This window comes from Ammospiza nelsoni, chromosome 10 (genome assembly GCF_027579445.1).
Source record: "Ammospiza nelsoni isolate bAmmNel1 chromosome 10, bAmmNel1.pri, whole genome shotgun sequence".
Lineage (NCBI taxonomy): Eukaryota > Metazoa > Chordata > Aves > Passeriformes > Passerellidae > Ammospiza > Ammospiza nelsoni.
In genome coordinates, this window is record NC_080642.1 from 16,791,084 (window position 1) to 16,807,297 (window position 16,214).

General features: G+C 37.5%; 1 protein-coding gene across 2 annotated transcripts in view; it reads left to right on the forward strand.

The window, feature by feature from the left end:
• CUL3 (cullin 3) overlaps positions 1–16,214 on the forward strand; it is a 54,946-nt gene that overhangs the window by 21,187 nt on the left and 17,545 nt on the right. For both annotated transcript variants that reach the window (XM_059479225.1, XM_059479226.1), the window contains exons 3-6: positions 5,402–5,515; positions 12,189–12,349; positions 13,232–13,346; positions 14,608–14,836. In XM_059479225.1, the coding sequence (XP_059335208.1) occupies positions 5,402–5,515; positions 12,189–12,349; positions 13,232–13,346; positions 14,608–14,836 (619 nt within the window). The remainder of the gene's footprint in view (positions 1–5,401; positions 5,516–12,188; positions 12,350–13,231; positions 13,347–14,607; positions 14,837–16,214) is intronic.

The window sequence follows — 16,214 nt, forward strand, 5'->3', positions numbered from 1 at the left end:
CATTAGTACTTGTAAGACAGATAAAAAAAAATTTTGTTTAACCTCACATTTTGTCATAGAAATTTTAGCAAAATCTTTTATGTTTGCTGTCCCTTTCCAAGAGCAATTCTCTGTAAATTTTAAGTAGCTAATGCATGATAAATTAACTCATCACAAGTCTTTGTAAAACTTGTATTCAGAGATTCAGTGGTGGATGCTAGAATTTAGAAGAGGGGGATTATGCCAACTGAAATATTGTTCATTAAATTCTTTAACTTTTATAAAAATGGAAATGTTCACAGATGAATAGATTTTGCTGAAGCACTGTACTCAGTTCAGGGAGCACTGCTGAGGAGCCTACCCCACATTTGAAACTGCATTAATCCTTGAGGTATAACTGTTATTTGCTGCCCACATCTCCAGGTTATCTTTTTAGGAAAAGCTGCACTCTTGTGGTATTCCAGTCATGCTGGTTAATTAGGAGTAGATTTAAGAGACTAGGTAGAGGCAGTGTATATTTTCAGTTGTTTTTACAGATAGTTTTAAAGCTTGGAAAGCATTCCTTCATTTTTGGTGAGGCATGGTTAAGAACTGTATTTATGATTTATGCTAATTTAATTGCCAGGTGAAAGTTGTGCTTATTCAGCATTTTAATTAGCAATCAAACACTAATGAGAAAAGTATTTAGCTTCTCAACAAGAAAACAGTACAATGCACTGTCTTGACAGCTTAATTGTAAATAAAATAATAGTTACAAATATGCTCAATACAAGGTGTGTGCAAGCAAGTTATTACCAAGAATGCTTGGTTTCAGACTTGCAGACCCCAGTGGTGTGCAGTTCTAAATCAGCCTGTTCTGGCTGTGGGATAAAGGCTGTAGTCAGCCAGGTGCTCTGCATCACTGAGACAAGTCAGCTTTCTTGAGCTACCTTGCTTTTACCACAGGGTAGGAACATGATAAAACTTGTCTTTACCTGTGTATTGACATCATTATTTAAGTATGGTACGTGTAGGGCTATTTAAAAATACTCTTGAATTTCGAAAGTACTGAAACCTTTCATCTTAATTCAAGTATTTAATTCCAGTCCCTCTGATACTTCACTAATTTCTGCCTTTCTTGCCCACTGACAATCTTGTAGCTTGATGTGGATGGTCCTCCTTCACACTTCTCAAGCCTAGTCTGTTATTACATCACACAAATGTTGTTAAGTGTTTTTAAAACACACAGAGCTTAGTTTACAGCTCTGTAAGCCATTTGATGATAAGCAACATCATTTGTGTTACAGTAAAAACAAGTTAAAGTTAAAAAGTTTACAGGATAATATTTTTAATGTTCATTTTATGTATAAGTCAGTGGGGCCCAATAAGGGGCATCCCAGAGTCCTGAGGGAATTGGCTGATGTAGTGGCCAAGCCACTCTCCTGATACTTGAGAAGTCATGGCAGCCAGGTGAAGTTCCAGGTGACTGGGAAAGGGGATTTTTTTTGTACCCATCCTTCAGAAGTGTAGAAAGGAGCACCCTGGGAGCTCCAACCTGTCAGCCTCACCTCTGTGTCTGGGAGTATTGTGGAGCAGATCCTCCTAGGAGCTATGCTGAGGTACATGGATGACAGGGAGGTGATTTGGGACAGCCAGCACAGTTTCACCAAGGGTGAGTCCTGCCTGGCCAATCCAGTGGCCTTCTGTGAAGGAGTGACCACATCAGTGAACAAGGGAAGAGCTACAGACGTCATTTCTCTGGATGTCTGTAGAGATTTTGACAAGGTCCCCCATAACCTTCTTGTGTCTAAATTGGGAAGAGATGGATTCAATGAGTGGAGTTCAATGGATAAGAAATTGGTTGGGTGGTCACACCCATTGGATGTGGTCCATGGCTCAGAGTCCTGATGGCCATCAGTGACAAGTGGTGCCCCTCAGGGTCTGTCCAGTACCTGCTGTGTCAGAGTGACAGTACAGGCACTGAGAGCACCTTTGCTCAGGGGGGCACAGAGCTGCCTCAGTGCAGGAGTGGGGTACTGGTCCAGGTATAGGCTGAAAGAAGTATGTCTACTCTGGGGCTTAGAAAGTTATGTCTGGGGTCCTTTGTAAGCTTTAAAATTTGCTATCTTAGTGTTGCAGAGAAAAGGGAGAGATAAGAGTCATCTCCATCAGGGAGTTTGAAATTGTTTCCATAATATCAATGAAATAGGGAGGAATGACACGAGAAGTTGTGTAGGAGGCAAATTACCTACTGAGCATTAGAGTGAGCCTGACTGGCAATGTATGAGTGTTATCTGCCTTTATATTTTCTTAATGATGTTTTCAGATGATCTTGAGCAAGTCTGCTATTATGTGGAGGGCAAAAGGATATGAGGGAATTGCTTGAAAGTACATGACTGTTGAGAATCCCCAGTATTCTGCAGTGTTTGTTTTTTCCTTTTAGCAGTAGGATAGCAGCTGCAGGGGTGAACAGACATTTCTGGAAGTCAGTCCATTAACCTGCTTGGGACTCCTAAGATGTTAGAATACTATCTTGTAGACTACTTGGATTTTTCTAAAAGAAAAATATAGAACTTTTCTATAATAAAAGTTCTGAGAGCTTGAGGCCTTGTTTCAGAAAGTGCTGTTCTGTGCTGCTCCTCCCCTCAGGATGTTCTGGCTGTCTTTACAGTGGAAATTACATAATTGGACTATTTGTGCTGCTGCATCAGGCCAGGCACTGTAAGATAGAAATAGTAGGCCATAAGTCTTCTTTATGTACACTTAATCAAGAGTTATTTAAAGGTATTGAAAGCTTATGCCAACAAACTACTATTATTGGGGGAAGGTTTCTGTATTTCCTGAAGACCTGTATCCAGTAGAAAATACAGTTGGGCCTGAAGTTATACGTAAAATGTCATCCTTGTAACTATCAGAAGACCTTACATGTATTACAAAGTTGCTAATTTATTTTCAAGTCCCTCTGTATATGACAGTCCCATTTAAGCTGGCTTTCCCTGCTGTTTACTTCATAACTGCAAACACTGTCACAGAAATCACCACAAGCTCAGCTAATTTAAAGTAACATTCTGCTGATAAAAATGTTTGAGATTTGAAATTTTCTAAGGCTGTGGCAGAGCAGCAGCTGTGTGTCCTCTTTGTTCAAAGAGTGTGAGTATGCACATTTTTTTACTTGAGATCATTTATTCTACCAAAGTGGTGTGACTCTGCACCTTTGCATGGCTAAGATGTTTTGTGCATTATAGCAGTTTCACTGTTGTTTTGCTGAATTAATGGCCCATACAAAGAATGTGTTGAACACTTGTTAACTGTAAAGTTGCTATAAATGATAATTTGCTTGGCAGTATCTTGGTTGGCTTTTGCAGCAGCTGAAAGAATGGCTTTCTAAACCTCTTCTGCAGTTTTAAATAAACCTAGAAGAATGTCATTGAGGAGCTTCACAGGGAAACTCTGAAGGTAGCTCTGTTGTACAGCACCCATTTCTGAGTTTCAGGCCCATTTCCAGAAATCCTCGTGGCACACCATGTGGAGCAGAGGTGCCACTACTGCAGAATGTGCCAGTGTCTGCTTGGAAGCAAGTTGTCACTGCTACCTGGTGGCAGGTGTCCACCCCCTTGGGTGTGACTTGGCACTGGCAGGGTTAGTGTGAGGGATGTGGGATGTGTGCAGTTACAAGGGCACACTGCCTCTGTGTTGTCAAAGTACAGGGTGTCATAAAATTGATCAGTAACTACCCTTGATTATTTGTGCTTATAATCTAATCAGGCTTTGGTAAATTTTATCAGTGTGGATGAATGGACTACCAAATAATGTTTATAAAGCTTTCCCATACTCACCAAAGAAGTGAAAGCAACCATGTCATGTTTGTTTCTCTTGTTCTGGGAGATTCTGCATATTCTTCACAAGTATGTCTGCTGAAGTTTTTAGTGTGTTGGCTAAAAAACTACCTGGACTGGGTGACAACAGAGCACACATTTGGGAGACCAAAGGGTAAATGATGATCATGATCAGAAAGAATGATGCAGCTAAGCAGTGCTCATACCTGCATATTATGTTTTCCAAAAGCAAGGAGGAGAGGCCTTGCTCAGGTGTGCAGAGTAGGTGTTTGAAGATGTAAGAAAGCTTTGAACAACCTATGCATACCTATATTGCCTAGATGCAGTAACAAGGTGAAAATTATTGGGATAAGTTTCCCTTCCTTCGTCTTTCCCCTCTTCCTTCCTCCCTCTCCTCTTTCTCCTCCTTCTTCCCTCTCTTCTTCCTCTACCTGCTCCTTCATTCCTCTCCTTTTCTCCTTCATCCCTCCCCTCCTTGAGAGCATTGTGTTGGATGGTGTTCCACACTGTGTCTCTGGTTTGCTCGTCTGAGTTAGTGAGTGTGTACAGTAGTGTGGCAGACAGGATTCTGTTACCCTGGTTTGGCCTAATAACTTCATAAACTGGAATGGCAGAGTGCAGCCTGTCAGGTGAGTGCATGAGATGTTGCTGCAGCTTGTGGCTGCCTGGCCTGTGCGTTTTGTTTTCCTGTTTGAGTCTCTGTACAGAAATTTACACTATCAGCCAGGTATCAGTCCAAATCAATGAATGTGAACATCCTGTTTGGTTACAACAGAGGGCAGAATATATTTTGCATGTTGACGTAAAAAGTCAATTCCCACATTTTATTAACTCTGGAACAGTTTTTTTACATTCCCACAAGTTTCTCTTTGACTTTAGTTTCAAGTTTGAGTACTGCTGTATATGCCTACTGGAAAAAATCAAAATATGAAACTGGATGGGCTTTTTTAGTAGTAGGAAGGGTAGTGGCAAAGAGGCATAAAACCTGAAGTTGATGAGACAGATAAACTTGCAAATTGCAAATACATTCATAAAAAAAGAAGATGACTTTCTTTTTTTCTATGAAGTCTTATTGTTGGTATTAATGTAGGAGTCTGATCTTTACCAAGCAATTGCTTCCTTTCAGAACTGTTGTTTGTATCTTTATGGTATCTCAGCTTGTCTCTCTAAATGTCATCATGGCCAATTTTCCACCTGTACTTGTTCCTGTTTGTAGCATTTACTGCTGCTACCCAATGTTCTGAAATGACTTGTGATAGTAAAATTACCAGCAATTGAAACATTATAGCACAGGAAATAAAAGCTATGAGGAGTCGTCAAAGACTATTTTTAACATTTGAAACTTCAGGAATTCCTTTGAAATTTAAAACCCATGTTTATTTTGTTTCTCTTGTTTCTAGCATAATTTTTCTTACTTATTTTTCCACAGAAGGGAAATTCGAGGTAGGGATAGTCAGCACCCAAGTGCTGGAAAAGTAACAACCTGTAAAATTCAGGTCCATGGAAGAGCGAGAATTCTCGTGCTGAAGCTAAGTTTAGGATTTAAATGCTGCAGGAGAAACTGACTTGAGTTTATGGCAAAATGTCTTTTATTTTTTTCACTTCAGGTGCGAGAAGATGTGTTAAACTCCTTGAATAACAACTTTCTACAAACACTAAACCAAGCATGGAATGATCATCAAACAGCAATGGTGATGATTAGAGACATCCTGATGTACATGGTGGGTATTCTGCTATTTCACACATTTAGCAGTGTAGTAAATTGTCCTCTTGCTTACCAGTCTTCTTCCAAAAACTACTCTCTGTCCCTTGTTTTCAATTTTCTGTGTGCATGCAAGACTGCTACAGGTGTTTGACAAATTGTAATTGGATTTGTGTTTTAGATTATCTCATTAGCACCTGAAAATTTGATCTAAGAAATATTTGAACTTTGCAGTTCTTAAAAAATAAGCTATTCAGACCCATTCTGACAGATTTTAGATGTTAGTTCAGGTAATGGTGTTTTCTTACTGTGGAAAGCACTATGGTGTAAAGCCTCCTGAAAATTCCAGTGTGGTTGTTCTTTAAGCTTTAGAATTCAAAGAGGATAACTTTGCTTAGATACAGTGTGTGTCCTTTAATGTGAAATTGTAGTTGGATCCTTTGCTGTTCATGAAGAACTTGTGTAGCAGATTAAGCAGTGTACATAGAATGTGATTTTTGGTTGCATGCTTGATGTTTCTCACCTATAGCCAACAGAAAAGAGATGTTTTTTCTTGAGAGAGGTCCTAACATTTTTGTGTCTGGATTGTGTTCTGCTTTAAAATTCCCATAATATTGGGAATTGGAGATGTTTTAGGATGCAAGAGAGTATTTTTTGCTTAGCTTCTAGACAAAGGTTTTGACTTCAAAAGGAAGTGTTGAGATGCTGGTTTTTTTGTGTAATTTTTTTTCCCTTCAAAGTATCCTAAATATAATAATTGATGCAGTACTTGACAGTGAAGGACAGACAATAATGGACTTTTTGGTCCAAAAAGCAGATGAACTGGAATTGTACTCTGTCTGCTAAACAACAGGAGTTAAGATCTTGTCTTTTAGCTGTTAAAGATCTCCTGCTGTGACATTGACAGTGTTTGTTTTAGCTGTGAAGTTATCTTTGGTCAATAAGCTACTACAAGTTAAAGAATTTGAAGTAATTACAGAATCACAAACAATTATTTTTAACTGATTTACTGGCCTTCATGTTGGAGGAATTGGTTTATTTCAGTAGGGAAAAGACCACATATCAAAAAACAGAGTGTTGGATAACATGCCATCAGTGACCCTGAGTGATTTGTGTGCCAAAAGGAAGATGGACAGATTGTTTTCAAGATGTACTGTCCTTGCTGTGAGAGATCCTGGACTCCCTAATTTGTTTGTGAAGGAAAAATACAAATCAATTGCTGCTAGCTGCATCTAGGCATATTCAAGAGTATTTAATGATTATATTAGCCTACTAAAGGCAGTGGTGAATTTTCAGAAAGGTTAGAAGATGGAATCCAGAGCTTTCTAGGAGAGCAGATTATAATATATTATATATTATTTCAGCACAGGAGGTGCTAGATTGTCCAAAGTAATAGATAATGCAAGGTTATCTGCTGCTCTTAAAGTCAATAAATTTCTGATTTTTCAAACAGAGGCATAGAAAACTTATAAGCTTTACTTGTTTTAGTGGCTTGACCAGTATATTAAAGGCCAAAACCTTTTCTCTTTGAGGAAGGGTTGCCTGCTTCAGTTACCACTCCTGGGGGAGCAGGAGAGCTGTTTCCTGAGCAGTATTTGCAGTCAGAAGAGCAATGCCTTGACTTTGTTTTGAAGCCTGGGAGTGCTGTTCAAACATCCAGCCAGCCTTCTCCTTTCCACCAAGATTCCAGGAAAGGGAAAACTGCAGCATTCCTTCAAGTGTAAATTGAACTTCATTGGCTCTCTTTTAGATTGAAAACAGAATAATAAATAAGCTTGAATACCTCTGGACTGTGTAGCCTTCTGTGTGCTGTTGACAGTTCCTAATTATTTCAAGTGAGTGTTCAGTTGAGCCCTCTGCTTGACTAATTATTTGACTCCCACAGATTTTTTTTCCTTTTACCACAGAAACAGAAAAAAACTATCCACAATAAAATATATATAGAACAAAATTTTCTTTCAAAATGCTTATATAAACTTAGGGGCACTGATGTTTGTTTGTTAAACCTCTGATGTAATATGGGGTTTATAGTTAATTCTACCTAATAAAAATTAAAATTTTATCTAGTGTGAAGGTCTAATACAATGGGCAGTCTCTCTCCTTTGACTTGGATGGACATAAGACAAGTTGTCAGTAATACATGTTTTGATTACAAATTAAAGAATAATCAATTACTTAAAACAGGACTACTTTGAAAGATTTGCAATTTCACCTTTGTAACTGGCATGTTCTCTTGAGTCAGACATAATTTTCTTCATTCACAAAAGACTAAAAAACATCCCTGTCTTGAACATGTGTTCATTCAAAAAGTTTGGGAAAGCTGCCAGTACCACAGAATCATAAAGCACCTGTGAAAGATCAGACCTGTCTGCTTTTCAAAGAAACAATTTTCAAGAATTTTATAAAATAAAGAATGATTTGTCCTTACTTTCTGAGTTGAGTCTGACTGACATGTAGGTTTATTATGATATGCTTATGTCAGAAATGATTTATACACTTCTATTCAAGCAAATCTAATATAATGACATTAAAAATATTTTATCTAAAAACAGCACCAAACACTGTATAACCTGAGTCACCTGGCATTGTAAATTAATATGCTTGTGTTCTAGCAGGAGAAGTATCTGCAATTATCTTATGTTAATAAGTAAAGCATGACCCAATCCTTCTCTTGTTTTGTAGGCCATCTTGATTACACATCAGTTTCAGGAAATGTACCTATTGCCCAACAGGCCACACTGTGACATCAGTGAAAGTAAAACATTTAATACCCTCTTGAATTCTGGTCATACTCTCTTGAATTCCTGCTTCAGCCGAGTGATTTTACATCTTGAACATCTTAAACCAAATTGTATCTGTTTTAATGCCACATTTTTTTTCCAACTTTATTTCACCCATTAGCTGCCTTATGATTTAAGTCAAAACAAACACCTTTTCAACCCACCTTAATTTCTTTCCTTTGTTTAATTTTTCCATTTTTAAAATAAAAATCAATACAAACAAATCTTTTTTTAGGAAGTTATGTGTTTTGTACAGTGGGATTTGTGCATTATGGTGCTTAATGACTAGAACACTTGCTGTTTGATGTTATGGCAGGATTTCATTGTTCATGCAGAACACCCTCCACAAAACACTCTCAAGTTTGCCTTATATGCTTTTAAAAATGTGTATTGCCTTGTCTCCTGTGATTGCTCTTTGGTAAAAGTCTGTTGTTTTCATTTCTGTTGCAGGTGTAGGATGAGGTTTTTGTAATCTTTTGCACTTACTGTGCAAGTTTTGTCTTGATTATTTTGAGACATTCCAGGTTCCCTGACTGAATTTCAAGTTTATGTAGTTCCACTGGATTTTGTTTGATATAGCACGAGCTCTCTTCCTTTTTACATGTTTAGGCTGCAGTAATTGGTGCCAGAGTAGATGTAATACGCTGTAAATTCTGGCACTGTCTGTGACAAGCAGTGAGGCACTGAAGCAGTCAAGCCCTGTGCTAAACAGCATCTTTGCTGAGTCAAATCAGGTGCTAAGACAAGTTGAAGTACAAAGTACATTTGGGCACATCTGGAATTCAGCCTGACAGTGGCAGTGCAGGTAAACATACAGTGGGCTTTATTTGGCTGCTGTATGGAATGGGAGCAATGCAGGTGGAGTGTTTGGGCTTTTCTCCAAGCAGTGTGGATGTGTGTATTCTTAGAATGTCAAATGGAAACTGGGTTAAACTGGGTTCTGTCGTGTCTCTATTACTTGTGCTTGCTAAATTTAAAGCAATTTCAGGTATGCAAGTGCAGCAGTCACACCCCTGGCTGCATTACAGGCCTATGGGTAGTGCCAGTTACACACTGTCAGAAGTGAACAATTGCTCCTTCTCATCTTGCTGTGCACAAAGCTGGTGTCTTTTTTTTAGGCCAGCACTGACAGGTTGGATATGGGAGTTTTGACGAATGACTCTCATTGTCCATGGCTTACACACAAGGAAATAGAGAGAAGTGTTGTTTTTATTTCCAGAACTAGGCTCAAAGACACTTAGTGCATACACAAGGGTGTCTGAAGGCTGCTGCATCATCCAGGTAGTGCATCCATGCAGAGATGGGTAAAATGTGGCTACTGGTACCTTACTGGTGACTTCAATTCAGAATTATTCTGGAGTGTAAGCAGATTGTGATTCAACAATAATTGCTGTCTGAAACTCATCCTTGTCTCCTGAAAGTTACTGCTACCTTTAAGCACCCACTGCTTCTCCCCATGGGAAGTGATTTCTGTTCAGTGGTGTGTAGCCTTGTCAGTCAAACCTGTTCCATAACAGGGCTCTCTGGGATTTTCTTTTTTAGGCTGGGAGAGCTTCCAGTACATGTGATCTGTTACCAAGGGTGAGCAAATCAGCAGGATCAGAAATGTTAATGTTGCTGCTCTGGTTTGGGTATTGTTGAGAGGTCTGGCTTACTACAGAGGCTGCTGATAAGCTGAGGGGAGTCACTCTTTGACAATGGCAGCGTTCAGCACTGCCACAACAGAAGCTATGCAGATGAGTCATGGCCGTGGCTTTAATCCTTTTAGATACCCTGCTGCCTGTGCTTCAGAGACCTGAATATTCTTTTGAAATACTAATTATATTCTTTTCTCTTCAAGTTATAGTACTATACACAACGTTTTAATTTGCTTTTTTATCTGTTTGAAAATGTATTTTAAGTTTGTCTTACTTGAGAATCACGTTTACTTCTATTCTTGATGTGTGTAAATAAGGAAGTGAAATAAACAACCCTGTTTCTAAAAACAGAAAAGCAAAAGTGACCTATTCCAATGACTTAACCCACCACACATCTCTGAACTGACTTCATGAGAGCAGTTAGTAAATGTTGTGCTTTGAGACAGCTGAGCTTGCTTCAGGAGCCACAGAGGAGGCATATCTGACATGTTCCCATCTTGTTTTTTCATCTAAATTCAGGGCTGCCTGTCTGGAGGCAGAGAGTGGGAAATCACAAATTAGTTGCTGAACCCAGTGATTTGCTTTCCTTTGGTCACCAAGTGCCAATCTGGCATATAATTAGTCTAGGAATAATTTTGCCATGTGAATACAGGTGCTAAATGCTGGGCTGTCTCTTCCTTCTTGTCTTTGAAATTGTGGAATGTATGTAAACTTGCCAGGTTGAAATATTTTTTCCATAGTCTGAAGCATAACATCTGTTCTTTTAATGGTTTCATTTTCCAGGTGTTTGAGTAGCTTTACTCTTTAATTCTGTGTGTGATAAAGCACTTATGATAGTGATGGAACCAGTGGAGAGGCTAATCTTTATACTTATTTTCATAAATTAAACATCATCCTTTATAGAATTTGATTGATTTTAGTATTACTGGTTTTGTTATAGCTATATACATTCTTACAAAACTTCATCCTAGTCAGATTTGTGAGTGGGTACAAAACTCCTAGCTTTTTCTAATGTCATTGTCCTGATGCTTAAATGCTAGCATTGTCCTGATGCTTAAATGCTGCTTAAATGGTAGCAAAGCAATATTTTTTGTAATTGCCCAGACTATGATATAAGAGATATGGATTATGCCCTGACAGAAACTAACAAAAATAATGATTGTTCATCTCAGAAAGGGGCTGTAAAAACTCACAGTTTTTCTATTCTTAATATTGTTTTAAGTGGCCTGACCCAGTAGTGGCTGTTAATCAAATACATACATTTTCTGTCTGCTAGGGACTTTATTAATAGCCTTCCTTTTTTCAGAGTTAAGTTGGGAGAGAGGAATAGGAAAGAAGAGAAATTTTTGGAGCATTTCTTTGGGTAGCAGTAAGAGACTCAGGTTCTGCTTAGCGTTCCCAGTCAAATCTGTATGATGGATTTTGGAACTGTGCAATTTTAAAAATGCTGATCTGAGGATCAGTGTTGGTTTTTAAATGTAGGTGCATAAAAATGGGTAGTTGAGGAGCTTGATCCTTCCCATAGACAGAGATTATATTGGGAGATAGAATTTAAACATACATGGAAATGTAAAAAATATTTTCTTTTCTCCCTCTTCTTTTTTTGAGGAGGAGGTGGTGTATGGGTGAGATTATAATGAAACATAACAAAATTTTGAAAACTTGCTCTAGTGGAATGAAAGTGAATTTGGGGAGGGTGGAGGGAGGCATGCCTACAGAAGTCTTATGTAAAATTTTGCAGTACTAATCCATAAAGATTTTGATTGTAACTCTTTTTGGTTTGGCTCTATATTTGCTGCTCTTTATCTAATGATGCTATTTCAGGAAATTTCACTAAATATTGAATATCTTTTGCCTGAAAGGAGTGGTAGGAAGATGCATGGAGGGGAGGGGGAAGTTAAATTATTTTTCTTAAAAGATCAGAAAGAGATGGAAGGATTTGAGTAGGTAAGTAAAACCTCTTGCAAATAGTGCTATGCATTTAGTCAGTGCTTGGAGACTCCTCTGCACTCAGACTAAAAAGTGGGAAGGCTGTAGATCTGCTTGAGTCATAAATGCTGTGCTTATACTCCTAAGCCAAACAGAACTTCCAGTGTAAATGAAGTTTTGGAAAATAGGACTGATTTTGAATTTTGAAGGGTATACATAATTTCCTTCTGTTAAGAGAAAAGATACATTTGGTCATATTTCCACTGTGGAGAAGCAATCAATCTCTTGTATTTTGGAATAGCATTGATGCAGTGAACTCACAGTGTCATTGATGCCCTTGCTGCAGGACCGGGTGTATGTGCAGCAGAACAACGTGGAGAATGTCTACAACTTGGGCCTGATCATTTTTCGAGATCAGGTTGTGCGTTATGGCTGCATCAGGGATCACCTGAGGCAAACTCTGCTGGATATGATTGCAAGGGAGAGGAAAGGAGAAGTTGTAGACAGGTAAGATGTTTGTAAGTGGAGTCTTTTGTTGTAAATAACAGCTGTCAGTTTTTAAAGAGTGACTCAAGAACATATACAAATTTAATTGATTATTTAAGATCACATTTGTGACTAAAATTTCTTCAATTCTGGAGTCACATTTCTTTGTGTATTATATTTTAGCATAATGGTAAACAGGGAAGCTTGCTAATATAATTTTAATATTTACCTTGCTACTCTGCCTGCATTTCTGTGACTAAGATTGCCCAACATGCAATTCAGGAAAAGAAAAAGACTCCCCAGCTACAGCTGTGTATTGTCCCCTACTGCCAGAAAGTGGAATCTTTTTCTAGATGCAGTTCTTTTGTTTTCATTAACTTGCTGATACATTTAAATTTTGGTGGCGTTTATTTTTTGTTCAGCTGGGTTTTTTTTTCATTTTTTTAGATTCTTGTGTGGTTGTTTTTTTTTTAACAGCCAGCCATCCAAAAACCTCAGACTTTGCATAGCAACTTCCACATGTGCAGTTGTTTTGAAGTTGCAGTTGCTCAGTTCTGTGTGTGGTTTTCTTTGAAGTACTATTTTGGGTTAATTTCTTATATATTAATATATATTCTTCGTAATTGTATGGCTTAGTGGAACTTGAGCCATTTGTCCCTGTCATTGCATTTAAAATTCTTAATAAACATTGTCAGCTCTTTAGTTTTGAACAAAACCAAACAACCGTGCTTGTGTAGTGTTCCTGAAAATGCCAAAATGCCATGCACCAAACAGATTAGAATGGACTTTCTATTGCTACATTTTATTAAAGTTAATATTGTGTTATGAGTTGTTATTCTGCTGTGTACTCTGTCTTAAAACCACGTAGATTTCTCAAGTTGTTAACAACTTACTTTTTGGCAGAGGCGCAATAAGAAATGCTTGCCAGATGTTAATGATTCTAGGTCTTGAAGGAAGGTCAGTCTATGAAGAAGACTTCGAGGCTCCATTTTTGGAGATGTCTGCAGAATTTTTTCAGGTACAGCAATATTCTATTGCCAAATTTGGAATGCTGTTATAACTCTCAGATCTCTGAACTGTCAGATTTGGTGGTATTTTACATACTTGTTGCTTTTTTGATGAGTATGTCCATGTCCATTAAATGAAATAAGAAAAATAATCACTAATTTGGAAGGAAAAGGTAACAAATATTTTAGAGAATTAGCATAATTTGACTGTAGTTTTGAGCTATGGGTGCCAATGACATGTACAGTAATCATCATGCTAATCTTGTGCCTCCTTTAGATTATTTCATGTAACTTAGTCTGCATCTGCTTTGCCCCACAGTCTTTTTGAAATGCCAGTAGCATGAAAGGTTCAAGCTGTTTCAGGCTTGGAAACCTGTCAAACTGCCTTTGAGGAAACTTTGATACCTTCATAGTTTCCACATTTGTGAGTTTTTTTTGTAATAAAATAATCCAAGTCAAGGAACTAAGCATAACCAGTGGCTCTCCAGTTGTTGATCAGACACCAAATAATACATTCCAAATATTCTCTGAGGGGTTCTTTTTGTGAGATACTTGGAGGAGGAAAGCCAATTAAGTGCTTGTCGAGTGTAATCATGATCATCTATTGCTGGAAATTGATAGAAATTTTAAAATCATGTTAAAAATATCTAGATAAGGTAGTTTGTGAGTCTCCCAGTTCTTATGCAGGATCAATTGTCATATGCTCTAATCTCCTAACTTCCTAGAAAAACAGAAGCATATGTTGCACAGCTATTTAAATGTCAGTGTTCTGTTTTTCATTGGTGTTTATATAAAATTAAGAGAACGAACTACTTTCATTTAAGTTCTATTACTTAGCTTTGCCTGAAAAACAAGACATCTTTTCTCCAAAGACTCTGCTGACCAGTAGGAATAAAAACAATTGGACACGAAATAACATGCTCAGAATAAAGAGAACTACGATCAACTGGTATTTGGAAGGAATTTTTGATCCTTCCCTTTCCCCATCTTTGTTTTCTTTGAACCTGTGGCTAAAACTCTAATTGGTAACTGGAAACTTAAGTTGGCTTGGGTTGTTTTACTATGAAAAATACATTGTTTATATTTCATGTACCCCCTTATGTAACACATTCAGTATAATAGAACCTTTATTTTGTGTTAGGTGTGTATGTGAATCTTTGATGTGTTGGACATGCTGTGTTTGATTTGAACTTGATTATAAACGCTGATCTGACATGTTTTCTTTTTACCCTTTACAAAAAAGTCTAAAGTATTAATTTTTGTTAATCACAGATGGAAAGTCAGAAATTTTTAGCTGAAAACAGTGCTTCTGTATATATAAAGAAAGTAGAAGCTAGAATTAATGAAGAAATAGAGCGGGTGATGCACTGTCTGGATAAATCAACAGAAGAACCCATTGTGAAAGTTGTTGAGAGGGAGCTTATTTCCAAGCATATGAAAACTATAGTGGAAATGGAGAATTCTGGGCTAGTTCATATGCTGAAAAATGGGAAGACAGAAGGTAAGACTGCAGCATTTGTGAAACACAAATGCCTCTGATACTGCTTATTGTTTTTAAACATGGGATAAGTCAAGCTTAACATCTGTGTTTCTGTGTAATCATGGAAACATTTAGTAACTGTTTCACAAACATCTGAGAATATTCAGTGACTATTGGATGGCTCTTAAAACAGAGCCCATACACTTAACTTGTTTCTGTTGAGTACCAGATACAGGTAGTTTTTTGGTAAACCAAGTATCTCATAAGAAATATGAGATACTATTGAATACTACTGAATTGAATATTGAATACTGTTGTGGTTTTTGTCAGCAGTTGACCATTGAGCCATTTTATTTTATTATTTCCATTCCTCCAATATGTATTTGTGAAAACGTATCACATTCTTTTGGCCCACAGGCAATTATTTAAAAAGTACTTGTGTAAAAGACTTAAACAGAAGCATTGCAGGACCAATTTTTGGGGAGACGGTGTTGTTACAGAAAGGAGTTGGCTCTTTCTGAGAATAAGAAGCAGCTTATTGAAGTGGTTGAAACACAAGGGCTTGGCTTGATTTGCTTTTCCCTAATAGAGGTTAATGTGGGACAGAGTGAATGAAAGTTATTATGGAAATAGAAGCTAAGTTTCTAAAGCAGCATAACGAAGAGAGGGATTGTAGTATCTATATTTAGAAATCAGTGCTCACTCTAAAGCCATGAGAATGGGGAGCAGCCTTGCTGCTCTGATTAATGGCCTTTGTTCATTAAAGCAGCTTCACAATTACTAGGTGATAGAGCACAAAGTGAGCACATTTCCTAGCTGTAAAAAGGAATTACTCTGTTTAAAAAGAAAATTATAATATTATACTTAACACTTTCATCTTTAATATCCAGTTTAGATAACCTTCAGGCTGAGGGTGCAAGGATCTTGAAGGGTATTCATAAAATACAGGAATTTGTTTAACTTTTATAGGCCTTGGTTTTATCCAAGTAACTAGTAGAGTGGAAATGCTGCTTTGTGAAGATGAGATTTTTCACAAAGGTACAAAGATGGATTGTTCTTTTGGAAAGCAATGTTCAGCCTAAGCCGCTTGTCATTATTTTAGGTGGATGAAATGTAGTAATGTAAAAGTGTATGACTGGCTTTAAGACAAATATAAATTAAACTCTTAAGTTTTTACCGGTTTTTGCTTTTAATACAGAAACAAACATCTCATTAGTGCTGTCCTATTTGGTTTAACTTGCTTTCAAAAAAAAAAGTTGGATGCAATGCTTGATTTTGGGAATGATAGTCTTGGAAGCTACTTTCTTAAGTAACCCTGGAAAGCATAATCTTGCTGAAGGTCTAATAGGTTCACTATCCTTTAGAATTAGCATCATCTTTTGCTGGTCTGGAGGTCAGC